Source organism: Mastigoproctus giganteus, chromosome 10, assembly GCF_048544385.1.
Source record: "Mastigoproctus giganteus isolate SK-2022 chromosome 10, ASM4854438v1, whole genome shotgun sequence".
Lineage (NCBI taxonomy): Eukaryota > Metazoa > Arthropoda > Arachnida > Uropygi > Thelyphonidae > Mastigoproctus > Mastigoproctus giganteus.
The window spans coordinates 785,202-804,791 of NC_143584.1; the positions used below are offsets into that span (position 1 = coordinate 785,202).

The 19,590-nt window shown below is 38.9% G+C and overlaps 1 protein-coding gene across 1 annotated transcript in view; it reads right to left on the bottom strand.

Annotated features, from left to right (window-relative positions):
* Positions 1-19,590, bottom strand: part of Adat1 (Adenosine deaminase, tRNA-specific 1) — a 224,503-nt gene that overhangs the window by 127,424 nt on the left and 77,489 nt on the right. Inside the window, exons 2-3 of the mRNA XM_090384069.1 lie at positions 19,132-19,298; positions 7,171-7,236 (exon numbers count right to left, since the gene is read on the bottom strand). Coding sequence (XP_090240195.1) covers positions 7,171-7,236; positions 19,132-19,285 — 220 coding nt within the window. The 5' untranslated portion in view covers positions 19,286-19,298. The remainder of the gene's footprint in view (positions 1-7,170; positions 7,237-19,131; positions 19,299-19,590) is intronic.

The window sequence follows — 19,590 nt, forward strand, 5'->3', positions numbered from 1 at the left end:
TGTTTGATGTTTGTGAAGCTATCAGGAACAGCACACGATATTGCCAAGGGGAATGTCTTTGTGTGTGCTCAATATAAGGAGTGTGAGGAAATTAGGCACCAACTCAGCACTGTTATGGGCCTTTATGAGAGCTTGAAGAACAGGGTAGATGCCCTCAAAGGATTTAAATTGAGGGCCCACCAAGCTCTCAGCTGCCCAGATCAACGGCAGAGCTTGCACGTGAACATCAGGCGGCAACACAGAGGTAGTCCCTAATGCAGAATGTGCTGGTCCCACAGGAACTAGTTGTTGTTCGTGATTCTATTGTCAGGGAAAAGAGGAATATATTTTGCAAAAAGGACAGGTGGAACAGGACCAGGGTATGACTTACTAGGGGAAAAAGTTCATGATGCTGTAGAGCAGATATCTTTTGGTGTACACATTGGCACTAATGATATTAAGAGTAGGAAAACAGCGAAATTACTTAACAAGTACAGGTCAATCTTGAAAAAAAGCTGGGAGTTAGGGTTGAATTTGAAAGTGTCTGCAATTCTGCCCAGACACAACAGAAGGTGATGAGAGCCCTGTCAATCATTTTGGCCCTGGAGAGATTGTGCAAAGCTCGTGGGGTAGAATTTTTCTCAGCATGATCTGTGCTGGTCTGTGTTATTAACAGGAGAGACTGCTTCTACAGGGATAGTATACACTTAAATAGAAAGGGTGTAAGAACATTTGCTGATGCTATCAAGGCAGTGTTAGGTGGTTCTGAAAACTGCTAGCTTGGGGGGATTCGTGGATTAATAGATTAACAGTGGCCGCTGGTAGAGTTGGAAATGATTCTTGCACTGTTTCTATTGGAATTAGCAGCAGCCTGGAAAACAAGGTGCTTGGGATTTCAGAACCTGCTGGGTGTCATAGCGAATAAGTAAATAAATAAGCTGTGTTAGGGTAGCTAAGAATAAGAACAGGTGCATGTATACTTGTGTGTACACCAATGTTTAGTAAAATTTTGCATGTACACAACAGTTTAGTGAATAAATTTGATGATTTTGAGGAGTTGGTCAAAACATCAAAGGCAGATATTGTTCGGATATTAGAAACATGGTGTCACACAGACATAAAGAATGCAGAATTGGAATTTGGGGAGTACAATGTGTACAGAAAGAATTGACAGGATTGGAAGGAAGGAGGGGTTATGCTATTAGTTAGGAAACACAAAATCTAAGGAAGTGCATCCAGTTGACATGGGTGAACAGTGCAATACTGAGTCAGTTTGGTGTGACATAAGCAATGGGAAGGAAAATTGAGAGTAGGAGTGGGTTATAGATTTAATGACTTTGATGAGTATAATGAACAACTGTACCGAGAAATAGAGTGGGCCAGTAAATCAGACTGTCTTATAATGGGGGAATGGAAGGTTCATAGCAGTCTCAGAACCACCAATTCCCAGTTGGTGTAACTCGACTGACTTTAGCATAATTAATATGCTAGAAAGTTGTCAATCAGGATTAATCAAGATCCTTTGTCTACTGGCTACATGATGGCTTATTACACAAAATGGTTTGCATAAACTGTACACAGTAAAATGTTGATGTGAAGATTCATGCATTAAGAATCTGCACATAAAGGACGGACTAGACAGCAGTGATTACAGTGCACTGATGTGGGATTTACCCACTACCATCAGGGGTAATGGGAAGGGTTTTTGCTTTTGTAAAGGTGACTATGGGGGGTCTGAGATAGTTTTTAAATTCTATACAGTGGGACTAACTGATGATGTTACCAACAGAAAATTTTAAATCTTAAGCATTCAATGAAATAATCTTGGAACTTACTAAGCTTTTCGTGCAAACTAAGAAATAGTGTTCAAGGTTTAGGCCTAAATGGATGTCATATGAACTAATGAGACACGTGGCAGAGAAGAAAAATGCATGGGATACATATAAATTTTCAGGCGACACAGAAGCCTATGGTAGATATAAGCTAGTCTGTAATCAAGTCACAAAGGAGGTAGATGACAAACAATGAGTATTTTGCATCTACATTCACACATGAGTTATTCAGGGAGGGGAATGCCAGAGGTTATTAAACTCTGGCAGGCAGTGAGCTAAATGATTTTGTAATAACTGAGAGCAAAGTGGAGGAGAAATTGTTGAAGTTAAACATAAGAAAGGCACTTGGGGTGGATGGGATCTATTCAATTATATTAAAGCAGGCAGCAAAGGAAGTAAGCAAACACTTTGATATAGTTCGGACACAGCATGGGTTTGTTAAGGGGAAGAGCCTCTGACCAATTTGACTGGATACTGTGATGTGGTCACAAAGGAACTGGATGCAAAAAATAATTTTGATGTAATATACTTTTATCTTAGGAAAGCTTTTGATACTGTTGCACATGGAATACTACTGTACAAATTAGAGCAGTATGGCACTGGAGGCTGTTGTTGTTGTTGTTGTTGTTTGGTTTTTAGGAGCATTAGCAACTAAGGCCATATTGCTCCGGGGATATGCGGTGGTAATTTCCTGACCTTTCCGCATCCTCCGTATTTGGTGGCTCACGGGCTCGAACCCCGGTCTAATCAAGAAGCATGTGCTATGCACTGCTGCTCCTGCCCACCTGGCTAAGGAGGCGCCCCAACATTGGAGGCAAATTGCTATTATGGATAAAGAGATGGTTGAATAGGAGAAGACAGAGTGGCAATCAATGGACACTGCTCTTCTTGGACTGATGTTATTGGTGGAGTCTCTCAGGCTTCAGTGTTGGATCCATTGTTGTTTTCTGTATTTATTAATGATATTGAAATCACACTCAAAGTCTAAGTTTGCAAAAGGTTGGCAGGGTTGTTAATGACAGTATGTCTCTGTGATCTAGAAAAGTAGAGAAAATGGGCTAAGATGTGGCAACTTAAGTAGGTTAACATTGACAAATAAAGTACTGCATATGGGTAGCTGTGTGGTACTACACTCTGGGTGGTAGAGAGTGAAAAGGCCTTGGGGGTAAATGTGCAGTCAGATATGAAATTTTTTGAGCAGCGCAGACTGTCTGCAAGAGTAGCTCATGGTGTATTGTCAATGATATACAGGAATTTTTATAGCAGGGATAATCCCCATTGATCATCCCCTCATATAAGGCAATGGTCAGGCCATACCTTGAGTACTGTATACAGGCCTGGATGCCTCATTTTAGGAAGGATGTAGAACTGCTGGAACGAGCACAGAGAAGGGTAACAAAATTAGCAAATGGATCAAAGGGTTGCTCTTACGAAGAAAAGCTTAAGTTCTGCAAATTACAGTGTCTGGAGACTAGGCACCTGCTAGATGATCTGATGGAGATAAATAAAGCTTTGAAATGATTTGAGCAATCTCAATGCTGATGGGATTCTTCCTCTTGCCGAGATTAATCACCTGAGGGCCAAATTTAAATTGAGGGAAGACAGTTCTAGAATAGAAATTGACAGCTTAAATAAATTCAAAGCAGTAATGCTAATTCTAATGAGCCTCTGGTAACACAGTGAATAAAAGGTCGGATGAATGGGTTAAAAGTGGCTATTATTCTGATTGGATTGTGGACTTGAATGGAGTTGCACAAAGTTCAGTAATAGGTCCATTGTCTCCGATATTTGATAATGACACTGATGAAGACAAAACAGTTTAATATTGAAGTCTGCTGATGACACAAATGTTGGTAAAAAAAAGTTTTCAATCTACTTTGCTTCAATAAGGCAAATTATTATTTAGTTGGTTCAAAAATAAAATAATAATATTCCACAGAATATAAGAAACTTAAGGCACTTGACAAGGAATAAGGATTAAGAATAAGAAATATACAATCCAACACGTTCTCTCAACAGTATAAAGCTGCCATGTACAAGGAAAGCACATAGCATTAGCATTAGTAGAGGCATATGATGCAAGAAAGCAAGCTTATTCAGCATCAGCCAAAAAAAAAACACAACCTCTACTCCCATTTCACCCCTCCGTTCGTTCGAAATACCTGTCCAGCTGAGCCTTAAATTTGTTTAGGCTATCAACTTCAACAATAAATGATGGAAGTCTATTCCACAAACCAACTGCCCGCTGGCTAAAGGCAAATTTCCGCACATCTATCCGACATCCGTCCTTCCTCAATTTGAATTTATGCCCTCTCAGGTGATTATTCTGAGCAAGAGGACGAATCCCATCGGCATTGAGCATGCTCAAGCCATTCAAAGCCTTATACACCTCTATCAGATCACCTCGCCGATGCCTAGTCTCCAGACTCTGTAATTTGCAAAACTTAAGCCTTTCTTCGTAAGAGCAACCCTTTGTTCCATTCACTAATCTTGTTGCCCTTCTCTGTACTCGTTCCAGCAGCTCTACATCCTTCTTGAAATGAGGCCTCGAGACCTGTATACAGTACTCAAGGTGTGGCCTGAGCAATGCCTTATATAAGGGAATAATCACATCCCTATCCCTGCTAGAAACATTCCTGTATATCATTGACAAGACACCATGAGCTACTCTTGCAGCTCGTCTGCACTGCTCAGAGAACTTCATATCTGCCTGCACAATTACCCCCAGGTCCTTTTCATTCTCTACCACTGTCAGCGTAGTACCACAGAGTTGATACGTTGATCTGGGGTTGCTGTTTCCCATATGTAGTACTTTACATTTGTCAATGTTAAACTTCATTTGCCACCTCTCAGCCCATCTGTTCAACCTTTCCAGATCCTGTTGCAGCAGCACAGCATCAGTAGTGTCCTTAACAACACTGCCACCCTTTGTATCATCTGCAAACTTGGACATTAAGCTTGATATACCATCATCAATATCATTTATAAATACAGAAAACAACAATGCACCCAACACTGAACCGTGAGGAACTCCACTAATAACATTAGTCCACGTTGAGCAGTGTCCATTGATTACCACTCTGTCTTCTGCCACTCAACCATCCCTTTATCCAAAGCAGCAATTTGCCTCCAATGCCACACTGCTCCAATTTGTGCAGCAGTCTTCCATGTGCAACAGTATCAAAAGCCTTTCTAAGATCCAAATATATAATATCAAAGTTATTCCTTGCATCCAGTTCTTTTGTGACTACATCATAGTATCCAATCAAATTGGTCAGACAAGACCTGTCCTTAACAAAACCATGCTGTGTCTGAGCTATAACTGAATTCTTGTCTAGATGATCCTGCAGTGCTTCTTTAACCAGTGCCTCCCTTAATATTCCTGGAACTGAAGTTAAACTAACAGGTTTATAATTACTTGTGTCAGCCTTTGATCCTCCTTTGTGAATTGGGGTTACATTTGCACATCTCCAGTCTATGGGTACCTCCCCTGAGTCCAAAGAAGCTCTCATAATTATGGCTAGGGTTTTGCTTACTTCCTTTGCTGCCTCCTTTAATATAACTGGATAGATCCCATCCACCCCGGGTGCCTTGTTTATGTTTATCCTCAACAATTTCTCCTCCACTTTCCTCTCAGTTATTACAAAATCATCTAGAATAGATGATTTTGTAATAATCCTTCACCTACAACATTCCCCTTCCTGAATAACTCCTCATGTGTGAATGTAGATGCAAAATACTCGTTTAGATTGTTAGCCACCTGAGCAGGATCCTCAACTGTTGAACCATCAACGTCCAGTGGACCAATCTGATTCATCCCTTTCCTTCTTGAGTTTAAATAGGTAAAGAACTCTTTTCTGTTTTTCTTTACATCCTTTGCCAAGGATTTCTCATAATCTGCCTTTGCCTGCCTAATCTCCTTTGTGACTTGGTTATAGACCAACTTATATCTGTCATAGGCTTCCAAGTCACCCATTAATTTGTATGTATCCCATGCATTTTTCTTCTCTGCCATATGTCTCATTATTTCATCTGACAACCATTTAGGCCTGAACCTTGAACAATATTTCTTGGTTGGTATGTAAAGCCTGGTAGCTTCCAAGATTAGTTCCTCGAATGCTTCCCATTTTGAATTTGCTGTTGGTAACGTCATCAGTTGGTCCCAATGTATAGAATTTAAATACTGTCTCAGACCATCTTAGTCGCCTTTACGAAAGCAAAAACCCTTCCCTTTACCTCTGATGGTAGTTACCTCCTTGAGTAAATCCCACTTCAGCACACTGTGATCACTGCCACCTAGTGGTTCCTTTATCTGCAGATTCTTAATGCATGAAGAATCACTACTGATAATCAGATCAAGAGTATTACTCCCTCTAGTTGCCTCCCGAACATGCTGGTGTAGAAAACAATCATCCAATAAATTTTATCTATGATGTATAGGAATAGTGGTAGTAAGTACAGAGGTAATTATTCCATTATATTTCAGCCTTGGTTGTCACATCTTGCATATTGGAATCCTCAAATGGAAGTTTTAATATTCAGGAAGGATGTGTTATTCTGAATAAAATCCAGTCTGAAACCCAGACATATGCATGAGAACTGAACTGCAATATTTCAGATTTTGAAAGGTTTTAGTACCTTGAATATGGAGCTACATTATTTCTTAAAGATGGATAGAGATGAAAACAAAGATATAAAGATGGACACTTAAAGATGGATAGTCATTGATATGATGTAAGAAAATTCTCTTTTAGTCAAAGGTTTAATTAAGTGTTGGAATAAATTACCATCTAATCTTGGAACTGCACAACATATATATTTAAGTAAGTTTTGTTCAGATATCTGAATGAAACTGGATAAGTTCCCCTGCCTCAAACAGACTGAAACTCAGGAAGTTTATTTGGTCAATATGTTGTTGACCACTGGAATAAACTTTCTGGTTGTTTGAAGTCTTTTAAAATCATTACATCTCGATATAAATGATGTTATCTTAAGCATGGTAAAATTTTCCAACAAAAATCATCCCTAGTAAGTAAAGTGCAGCCATTATCAACCCTGGAAGCCTCCTCAATAATTCATGCTGAGGGAAATGGACCATAATCTGCCACGCTGGTCCAGTGCGGGTTGGCAGATAGACCGTATTCAGCAGTCAGGGGCTTGAACCCCGGTCTGCTCAAAGAGCGTGTGCTACTGCACTCCCACTCCTGTCCACTCGGCTACGGAGGCCATTTCCCTAATGATCCCTAATTGGACAAAAATTATATATCAAAATTAACAAGTAAATGTAAATGTAAATGTAAAAAGAAAATGTAAAATGTAATGAAATGTAACAAGAAAACAATAAAAGGGTGATCATTACCTTTATCACTATACTTTGAGATTCCTATACATTTTGACCCTGTCGATAAAGACAAAATTTCGAGGCCTAATTAAATATAAAAGAAAGGAAAAGCTAGAGCAATAACAGAAAATATTCTGCCAAAATAATTTAAATGTAAGATATCTAGGTAGGCAAAACACTATGTTACTTTATGTTACATATATATTTCTTTACAACCATAAGTTTTTATTAGAATGAACTTTATTTTAATTTATTAATATTATTTAAATATTAATTAATTTATTTATACAGAAATATAATTAATACACACAACAGTAATAACAGTATAATTATGATAAAACAAATGTGGCTCACTAAAAGAACTCTGCAGTGAGAAAACACAAAGGCACTGGAGCTCGATAGCACAGCATGTTTTGGTAAATGTTAACAAAATAATAGCCATCTATAAAAAGTTAGCAGAGACAATTGTCACTGCACTTGTTATTTATTTACTGTTCACACAAAGGCATTCATATAATTATTAAACATAAAAAACAAAATTAATTAATTTGTTTCCATTTTTATGTTTATAATACCAATGTCTGTGCACCTATCATGCAACCATGAATTTGAATTTATGCCCCCTTGTGTATAGTCTGAGCAAGAGTAGATCAATCCACTAAGATCTACTCACAGGTGCCAAATATCCAGATGATGCAATTTGCAACAATGAATTGCCTGCTGGCTAAAGGGAGACCTCCACATCTCTCTCTCTCTCTCTCTCTCTCTCTCTCTCTCTCTCTCTCTCTCTCTCTCTCTCTCTCTCTCTCTCTCTCTCTCTCTCTCTCTCTCTCTCTCTCTCTCAACTATTCTTTCTTAATTTGAAAGGGCATAGTCTGAACCAAAGGAAAAAATACTATAATCAATGAGCTTATGTAATCTATTCAAGGCCTTAAACCCTTCAACCTTGCAGGTGCCTAGTTTCCAGATGCTGCAATTTGCAGAACTAAAGCCTGTCTTTGTAAGAGCACCCTTTTGTTTCCCCTCACCAATCTCACTGTCCTTCTTTGCACCCATGGGCATCATTATCTATATGTAATACTCAAGGAGTGGCCAGCAGTGAAACTAGAAAATTGGGCCCCAATGCAAAATGCAAAAGTGTGGGCCCCTGAAAATGTGTTTTGGTAAAAATAAAAGAAGTGACAATACAACGGTAAACGTGATACTCAGTAATACTCGGAAATATTATAGATGCAACAGTAATACTATACTCAATAATAATGATGCCAAATAAATGGGCCCCCATCCCCAATAAGTGGGTCCCTATTTGCCCCTGCAGTCACAAATCCTTAAAAATTTACCGAAAGCAGCAGCTATGCTAATACCATTTCACCTCTATTCACTGCAGTTTTGATTGTGCTGTGCAGCTAGCTAACAATAAACATGCTTCGTGTGAAAAAAAATATATTGTTCGTATACATAGTAAATTTTTATCATAAACATAACTAAAAAAAAAAAAAAAAAACTTACATTTTTACTTACTTACTCCATGGCCTCCTCAACTGTTTTTCTACAGTTGTCTCTTTCCCTGGCCATTGTTCTCCATCGTCTCACCCTAAGCTGTCGTAGATCGTTCTGTTTATCATCCACCCACCTCCTTCTCGGTCTTCCTCTCATTCTTCTTCCTCCCAGTTGCCCTTCCATTGCTTTCCTTGGCCATCTGGTTTCCTCCATTCGTATCACATGGCCTACCCATCTAAGTCTTGAGCTCTTTATCACTCCCACTATATCTGGTTCTCCATACAGTTCCTTCAGCTCTTGGTTTGTCCTAATTTTCCACTCTTCCCCTACTTTTACAGGGTCAAAGATTTTCCTTAATATCTTCCTTTCCCACACATTTAAAGATTTTTCGTCCTTTTTATTAAGCACCCATGTTTCACTAGCATAACTCACGATAGGCCGTACCACTTTTATATAACACTAATTTCATTCTTCTAGAGAGCAGCTTTGATCGAAAGTGTTTCTGCAAGGTAAAGTAGCATCTATTACCAGCATTAAGATGAGCCTGAATTTCTGGGGTGTTACTACTGTCATGTTGAATCATAGCTCCCAGATATTTGAAGGATTCTGTTCTATTGAAACTATGCTTCGCTGTTTGCCAGATCTGTTGGGTATATTGTCTCTCCTTCTTACTTGTAATCATAAACTTTGTTTTATTTTCATTTACCTTCAACCCACCCTTTTTGCTTCTTTCTCAAACTCCTCAAAAGCTGTCCTCAGAATATGTGGGTTTCTGGAAGTCATCACTACATCTTCTGCATAGGCTAAGTGCTGGTAGAGTCTGTTATATATGATCCCATTGGAGGTGGCTGATACTTTCCTCACAACCCTCTCCAACACCAAGTTAAAAAGCACAGGTGACAAAGGGTCCCCCTGTCTCAGCCCTCTCCTCACTTTGAAGGACTCAGAGAGATTTCCTTGCACCTTAACCTTGCACTTGCTTCCTTCCAGCATGATCTTCGTCAACTTAACAAGCTTTTCTGGTATGCCCAGGCTCCATCGTTCCAACAACTCCAATCTATCCACACTATCATATGCCATGCTGAAATCAATAAAGAGATGGTGCAGATCTACATTATATTCGTAGCACTTCTCCAAGATCTGTCTGAAGGTGGAAATATGGTCAACAGTCGACCTCCCTGCATGGAACCCACTTTGATATTCACCAACTATTACTTCTGCTAGACTTGCTATTCTTCTAGTCAGGATGAAGGATAAAATCTTATATGTTGTACTAAGTAGGACAACCCCACTGTAGTTTCCACACATTAGTATCTCCCTTCTTGTGGATTGGGATGATTACCACTGTCTTCCAGTCATTTGGCAATTCTTCTTTTTCCCATATGTCCGATACAAGCTGATGTAATTTTGAATCAGTTTCTCGCCACCTGCCTTTATGAGTTCTGCTGGGATGTTATCTTCTCCGGGTGCTTTGTTATTTTTAGCTTTTTGGACTGCATCCCATATCTCTTCTATTGTTGGGCCCAAGATACCTTCAACAATACCTGTTTCTTCTTTTTCTTCTACAATTTCTTCTAGGCATGCCTCTTCTTTATTAAGAAAGGAATTAAAACGCTCCTTCCAAACTTCTGTGATCTCCACTACTACTTTCTTATTCAGGTTAAGACTTGGCTGGAAACCTTTTTTTTACATTTCCTACTCCTTTATAGAATTTCCTGATTTGTCCTCTGTCGTGTTCTTCTTGAATTTTTTCTATTCTTCTCTTTTCCATTTCTCTTTTCTTCTGTCTACATACTGACTTTGCTTCAGCTCTTTTGACCCTGTAATACTCAGTATTCTTTCTAGTTGGAGATGTGCAAATGTGACCCCAATGCACAAAGCAGGATCAAAGGCTGACACAAGTAATTATAGACCTGTGAGTTTAACTTCTGTTCCAGGAAATTTAATGGAGGCACTGGTTAAAGAAGCACTGCAGGATCATCTAGACAAGACTTCAGTTATAGTTCAGACACAGCATTGTTTTGTTAAGGGGAAGCTTGCCTGACCAATTTGATTGGATACTATGATGCATTCACAAAAGAGCTGGATGCAGGGAATAACTTTGATATTATATACTTAGATCTTAGAAAGGCTTTTAATACTGTTTCACATGGAAGAATGCTGCACAAATTGGAGCAGTGTGGCATTGGAGGCAAATTGCTGCTATGGATAAAGGGGTGGTTGAGGGGGAGAAGACAGAGAGTGGTAATCAATGGACACTGCTCTTCGTGGAGTCCCTCAGGGTTCAGTGTTGGGTCCATTATTGTTTTCTGTATTTATAAATAATATTGATGATGGTATATCAAGCTTAATGTCCAAGTTTGCAGACGATACAAAGGTTGGCAGGGTTGTTAAGGACACTACTGACGCTATGCTGCTGCAACAGGATCTGGAAAGGTTGAGCAGATGGGCTGAGACGTGGCAAATGAAGTTTAACATTGACAAATATAAAGTACTCATTTTGGGATGCAGTAACTGCAGAATAACGTATCAACTGTGTGGTACTACAGTGACAACAGTAGAGAATGAACAGGACCTGAGGGTAATTGTGAAAGCAGATGTGAAGTTTTCTGAGCAGTGCAGATAGTCTGCAAGAGTATCTTATCGTGTCTTGTCAATGATATACAGGAATTTTTCTAGCAGGGATAAGGAGGTGATTATCCCCTTATATAAGGCAATGGTCAGGCCACACCCTAAGTTCTTATACAGATCTGGAGGCCTCATTTTAAGAAGGATGTAGAGCTGCCAGAACGAGTACAGAGAATGGCAACAAGATTAGTGAATGGAACAAAGGGTTGCTCTTATGAAGAAAGGCTTAAGTTTTGCAAATTAAGGTCTATAAAGCCTTGAATGGTTTGTGAATGCTCAATCCTGATGGGATTCTTCCTCTTGCTCCGAATAATCACCTGAGAGGGCATAAATTCAAATTGAGGAAAGACAGTTGTAGGATGATGTGTGGAAGTTTGCCTTTAGCCAGCAGTTGGTTGATTGCTGGAAAAAACTTCCATCTGTCATTGTAGAAGTCGATAGCTTAAATAGATTCAAGGCAGAACGAGACAAACACACTTGCAACATTTATATGCCAAAATCAGAAAATTCTCTGCCTCAATTGTCAGAATCTCCATAAGCAACTGGGGTCTCTCTAAGCATACCTTACAGTTATACTATAAAGCTGTTTTCTTTCCTATCAGTACCTATGCTGCAGGTGCATGGTTTCACCAAGCAACCAATTGCAAAATCAAACAAAAGCTTATCTCCATCCAGAGAAGCATTATTCTTGCTACCCATCGCACTTTTAGAACAGTGTCAACTGCACATTGCAAGTAATATCTGGAAATATCCCCCTGGATCTCTTCCTCATCTATAGAGGACTTGCCTACCGCCTGAAGAAAAGAATCCCAACTGAAATACTGGATATTGAACTCAACTTTGACAGTGATACCAAACAGGAAAGAGCTCGTTGCTATAACTATAACGAGCTAATCAATTTCTGGCAGACAAGATGGGACACTACCACAAAAGATCTTGTTACGAGAACATTTATACCGGATGTCACATTCGCAACCAGCAAAGCAGTCAACAAGTGGTTCTCAATCAGCATGGAAATCTCCTTCCTGGTCACTGGACATGGATCCCTCAACCAGAAACTCCACCAACTAGGTCTACTAAATACCGACCTCTGTTTCTGTGGGTCTGTCAAGAGTTAGGAAAATATATTCTTTGAATGTACTATCTACGAGGACCACAGACAACACCAGGCAGCAATTTCGGGATTTTCTCCTGACCAAGTAGAACTCCTGGTACAATCCCAAAAGAACTTAGGTGCGCTACAGTACTTTGCGGCAGAGGTATTCAAGCATAGAAGGAGGATCATCCTAGCAGCTTCTGCAAATCAATAACTAGTGGCTGCTTGGCTTAAAGCCGACTCATTACTTCTTTCGTCTCGCATGGGAAGAAATTAGTTTGTTTTTCTCTCTCATCTCCTTCTCGTGATCTGCTCTGGGTGGGAGATGTTGTTCCCTGACCTAATAGCCCTAACACTCTCCTGCTAGCCTTTCCCTATCCATCCCGTGTGGGATATAAGAAAAAAAAAAAAAAAAAAAAAAAACCTTCCTTTCTTTCTCTTTTTTTTTTTTTTTTCCCATCATTCTTCTTGCTGACATCCTGGCTGATGCTCTATTCCTTTCCTTGACCAGGTTGTGGGATTTAAACTTTTTTTTTTATTTTCACGTTCTGACTTTTTCTGGTCAGAACGTGAAAAAAGCTCATCTCTCACCCTATATGTTTTATTTATTTATTTTATTTATTATTATTATTTTAATTTTTTTTTATTATTTATTATTATTATTTTTTATTTATTTTTTTTTTGTTGTTGTTTGCGTTGTTGTTCTAGCAATCCATCCTGGATTGGGACTTCCCTGGGCCGGGATAGTCCTCCTCCCCTTTACTCCTTCCCTCTCTTCATTTTATACAAGTTTTTTTTTTCACCCTGGAAACTCATTCCCCAGGGAGGAGGACATGCAGATAGTAGGGGAGGCCTTGCCCTCCTTCTGCTAGGGACAAGTACGTGGAGGAAATCATTCAGGTGATCACTGCTTCCATGTAGCGAAAAGGCCAAAACACAACATAACGCTACAGAACACACACATAAGCTCATAAACAGTGTTTCTTTCTCCCGTGCAGAATTAAAAACTTTTTTTTCTCTCTCTCCCCATTCTTTTCATCTATCTTCATCCAGCATGGGATATTCCTATGTGGAATGAATTTTTTTTTACACGATACACACTGGGGTTACCTTGACAGGGTCTGTAAAAACTGAACAGAGCAACAAAGTGGAGATGAACTTTTGTTCTAGGAGCTGCCCATACAAAAGCACAAAAATAAAAAATAAAAAAAATAAATAAAAAAAATTTGGAGTGAGTGGATGAGTGAAATGAAAACTGTTTTTTTTTTTTTTTTTTTTGGTTGATGCTATATAAGCTTGCTTTCTTCCATCATGTGCCTTTACTAATGCTAATGAGAACATGAATATTTACTACTATAGACACTTCCTCATGTCCTCATGTTTATGTTCCCTGAAATTACATGATTCAATTGTACAAATTATAAAGAATTAGCTATACTTTTTTTGAGGTTATTGAATTTTTTTCTATCAACCAGCAGACTTGAAGTTGACTCAAGCATGCTTCATCATATTGAACTGACATTCATTAAAAAACTTTATCTTCTTCAATAGAGGTGGTGCTCAAGAAAGCCACCTGAGTAATATCTTTAATGTTCAGTGTTTTTATGCCAATCCATTATGTTGTATATTTTACATTATTTTCTATTGCAATGCAGTAAATGAAATTTATTGCTTTAGTAAACATTAGCATTAGTAGAGGCATATGATGCAAGAAAGCAAGCTTATGCAGCATCAGATAAAAAAAAAAAAAAAAAAAAAAAACCACTCCCATTTCACCCCTCCGTTCATTCCAAATACCTGTCCAGCTCAGGCATAAATTTATTTAGGCTATTAGCTTCCACAACAAAAGATGGAAGCCTGTTCCACCAATCAACTATCTGCTGGCTAAGTGCAAACTTCTGCACATCTATCCTACATCTGTCTTTCCTCAATTTGAATTTATGCCCTTCCAGGTGATTATTCTGAGCAAGAGGAAGAATCCCATCAGCGTTGAGCATGCTCAAACCATTCAAGGCTTTATACATCTCTATCAGATCACCTCGCTGGTGCCTAGTCTCCAGACACTGTAATTTGCAAAACTTAAGCCTTTCTTCGTAAGAGCAACCCTTTGTTCCATTCACTAATCTAGTTGCCTTTCTCTGTACTCGTTCCAACAGCTCTGGAGGCATCCTTTTTAAATGAGGCCTCCCGACCTGTGTACAGTACTCAAAGTGTGGCCTGACCATTGCCTTATACAAGGGAATAATCACCTCCTTATCCCTGCTAAAAAACATTCCTGTATATCATTGTCAAGACACTATGAGCTACTCTTGCAGACCATCTGCACTGCTCAGAAAACTTCATATCTGCCTGCACAATTACCCCCAGGTCCTTTTTGTTCTCTACCACTGTCAGTTTAGTACCACAGAGTTGATACGTCACTCTGGGGTTACTGCTTCCCATATGTAGTACTTTACATTTGCCAATGTTAAACTTCATTTGCCACCTCTCAGCCCATCTGCTCAACTTTTCTAGATGCTGTTGCAGCAGCGTACTGTCATTAGAGTCCTCAACAACCTTGCCAACCTTCGTATCTTCTGCAAACTTGGACATTAAGCTTGATATACCATCATCAATATCATTTATAAATACATAAAAAAACAATGGACCGAAAACTGAACCCTGAGGGACTCCACAAATAACATTAGTCCACAATGAGCAGTGTCCATTGATTACCACTCTGTCTTCTCTCACTCAACCATACCTTTATCCATAGCAGCAATTTGCCTCCAATGCCACAATGCTCCAAATTGTTCAGCAGTCTTCCATGTGCAACAGCATCAAAAGCCGTTCTAAGATCCAAATATATGATATCAAAGTTATTCCCTGAATCCAGTTCCTTTGTGACCACATCATAGTATCCAATCAAATTGGTCAGGTAAGACTTTCACCTTAACAAAACCATGCTGTGTCTGAGCTATAACTGAAGTCTTGTCTAGATGATCCTGCAATGTTTCCTTTACCAGTGCCTCCATTAATTTTCCTGGAACACAGGCCAAATACTTGTATATACTTACTTGTATCACCCTTTGTTCCTCCTTTGTGAATTGGGGTCATATTTGCACATCTCCAGTCCATGGGTACATCCCCTGAGTCCAAAAAGCTCTCATAATTATGGCTAAGGGTTTGCTTACTTCCTTTGCTGCCTCCTTTAATATAACTGGATAGATCCCATTCACCCCAGGTGCCTTTTTTGTTTATCTTCAACAATTTCTCCTCCACTTTCCTCTCAGTTATTACAAAATCATCTAGCTCACTGCCAGATTTAACTCACCTCTGGCATTCCCCTCCCTGATTAACTACATGAGTGAATGTAGATGCAAAATACTCATTTATTTTGTTAGCCACCTGAGCAGGATCATCAACAGTTGAACCATCAACATCCAGTGAACCAATCTGAGTCATCCCTTTCTTTCTAGAGTTTACATAGGTAAAGAACTCTTTGTTGTTTTTCTTTGCATCCTTTGCCAAAGATTTCTCATAATCTGCCTTTGCCTGCCTAATCTCCTTTGTGACTTGGTTACAGACCAGCTTATATCTATTATAGGCTTCCATGTCACCCATTAATTTATATGTATACCATGCATTTTTCTTCTCTGCCATATGTCTCATTAGTTCATCTGACATCCATTTAGGCCTAAACCATGAACAATATTTTTTAGTTGGTATGTAAAGCCTAGTAGCTTCCAAGATAAATTCTTTGAATGGTTCGCATTTTGAATTTTCTGTTGGTAACATCATCAGTTGATACCACCATGTAGAATTTAAATACTGTCTCAAACCACTATAGCCACCTTTACAAAAGCAAAATCCCTTTCCTTTACACCTGATTGGTAGTTACCTCTTTGAGCAAATCCCACTTCAGCACACTGTGATCACTACCACATAGTGGTTCCTTTATCTGCAGATTCTTACTGCATGAAGAATCACTACTGATAATCAGATCCAGAGTATTATTCCCTCTAGTTGCTTCCGGAACATGCTGATGTAGAAAACAATCATCCAATAAATCCACAAAAGCCTTGCTAGTGCGTGAGTGACCAACCCACCAATTCCAGTCAATATCTGGGAAATGAAAATGCTCCATTATAAGACTCTCTGATTTACTGGCCCACTCTATTTCCTTTTACAGTTTCTTGTTATACTCATCAGAGTCATTAGGCCTATAACACACTCCTACTCTCAATTTTGATCTCCCAATGCTTATGTCACACCAAACTGATTCGACGCTGCATTGTTCAGTGATGTCGACTGGTTTCACTTCCTTGGATTTTATGTGTTTCTTAACTAACAGCATAACCCCTCCTCCCTTCCTAGCCTGTCTATCCTTCCTGTACATATTGTACTCCCCAAATTCCAATTCTGCATTCCTTATATCTGTGTGACACCACATCTGATATCTAAACAATATCTTCCTTTGATGTTTTGAGCAATACCTGAAATTCATCAAATTTATTTACCAAACTCCTAGCATTGGTGTACATGCAAGTATACATGCACCTGTTCCTATTCTTAGCTACCCTAACACAATCCATGTGTTTACTTGTACTGCAATGACTCCCAGCAGTCTCTGTAATACCCTGCATCTTGTTTTTCAGGCTGCTGCTCATTCCAATAGAAGCAGTGCAAGAATCACTTTCACCTCTGCCAGTGGCTACTGTTAATCTATTAGTCCTTTTATCCCCCCAATCTAGCAGTTTTTCGACCCACCTAACACTGCCTCAATAGTATCAGCAAATATTCTTGCACCCATTCTATTTAAGTGTATTCCATCCCTGTAGAAGCAGTCTCTCCTGTTAACAAGTACAGACCAGGCTGAAAAAATTCTACCCTTTGAGCCTTGCACAATCTTTCCAGGGCCGAATTAACCTCAAGGCTCTCATCACATACTCCCTCCTATCGTGTCTTGCAGACATTTTCAAATTCAACCCTAATTCACGGCTTTTTTTCAACAGTGACCTGTACTTGTTAAGTAATTCCACTGGTCTCCTACTTTTAATATCATTAGTGCCAACGTGTACAACAATATCACCTTTTGTGCCCTTAAAAGATGATATCCGCTCTACTTCATCAACCTTTTCCCCTGGCAGACATACTCTTGTCCTGTTCCACCTATCCTTTTTACATAGCATATTCCCCGTTTCCCTGACAATAGAGTCACCAACAACTACTAGTTCATGTGGGACCAACCCATTCTGCCTTTGGAGTTGCTGCTGTGTTGCGTGATGATCAAGTGCAAGCTCCGGAGTTGATGTGGGCAGCTGAGAGCTTGATGGGACCCTCAATTTAGATCCATCGAGGGCATCTACCATATCCTTCAAGCTCTCATATTGGCCCATAACAACGCTGAGTTGTTGCCTGATTTCCTTACATCGCGCACACACAAAGACATCCCCCTTGGCAATATCCTGTCCCGTACCTGATTGCTCCACAAACATCAAGCAAGCAGTGCATTTTAAAAGGCTGTGATTCAGAGGGCAACTGCTCCCCCGCAGTTCTCCCCTGAGCCACAGCACTCCATTTAGCTTGAGCCTTTTGCTTTGCTGCTCTGGTCTGGTCGGAGTCATGATTTCATTCAATTTCAATAAAATTATAACCCTAAACTTGTATCCTAACGCAGTTGTAACACTATATATCTATATATATTTTTCAGTATTGAGTATTATCTTCGAGTTTCGTTAAGTAACATTTTAGTAACATCAGTTGCTCCCAGTGGATAGAAATAGTCCCATAAGTTGTTTCCACTGCACTGCTGTCTCAGACCACTGTGGTCACCCTTATGAGAACAAAAGCCCTTCCTTTTACCATTGACAATAGTTATGTCAAACTATTTAGCATTAAGCATGGAATTACACTTAACATTCACTAATGAACAGGTTAGTGCCTTTGCACCATGTTTTGTTCATAGTGAACTATCAAAGTCAATAATTGGCATTGTTTTAATTGTATTTCATATTGTGAATACCTTCACAATGAGTGGCTGAGGTATTGTACTGCTTTAAAAATAAATAACGTTTCACAAGTGGAGAAGACTAGTGTTACTTATCCTCAGTGGATATCACCACCCAGATGGCACCATTTCAAAGCTGATTGGTATCTCATCGGTGGGTGGGCAGGTACCCTGGTGTTGTGATAGCAACAATCCAGTTATGAAGTGTAAGTCCAAAATACGAGAGAAGCCTGATGGTGTGTAATAGTATAAACTAAGGTGATTGTTTTGCATGAAACCAATGAGATGCCAATCAGCTTTATAACTGTGCTGTCTGGGTGATGGTATTTGCTGAGAATAAATAATAGTCTTCTCCATTGGTGAAGCATTACTTATTCAAAGCAGTGCAATACCTCGGCCACTCATTGTGAAGATATTCACAATATGAGATACAATTAAAATTATGCCAATTATCGACTTTGACAGTGCATTATGAACAAAACATGGTGCAAAGGCAGTAACCCATTCAACAGTCAAACTATTTAGAAAACATTTTGGTTTTAAATGGTTGATGTCATTTTATTTTAGTTGCAGCAGCTGAAAACAGGGAATTTAAAAAAAGAATTTGCATAATCAATCTGGTTTTTGGGGCCATGTTTTTTTAATAATTTAAATCTGAATATTATTACCTAGAATAGATTTGTAATTTATTTTATAAGTAAAACTACAAAGAACATAAGAATGAATATAGATTTTTTTTTTAAAAGTCCAATTATCTAGGGCATACCGGTGGAATCTTCTCCATCAAAACTAACTAAAAATGCAGCCAGTAATGTCCACTCTTTACCAGGTTGTGGCTTGCCAGTTTTTGGTAGTTCATTATAATGGTTATAGCACAACTGGGCAACTTTATTTGCAAATGACACTTGATTATCTTCCATATGCTTTTATAAACTACAAAGAAGAAAAAGAAAACATTTAGTTAGCAGTTACTTGAAGATTAAAATTTCTAAAAAAAATAAAAAAAAAAAAAAAAAAAAAACTATCAAAACTGAATTTAAAAATGCAGTAAAAATTTGTTCATAATACAATACTTTCCTACAGATTTGAGAATATTTACGTTTTTTAATAAAATACAATTACTGCATATACCCTGGATAAACAATGTTTGAAAAGTTCATTCAAAAAAAGATGATCAATTGCCTTCTTTTCATCATGAATGTTATAGCAAAAGGCGACCGCTGAC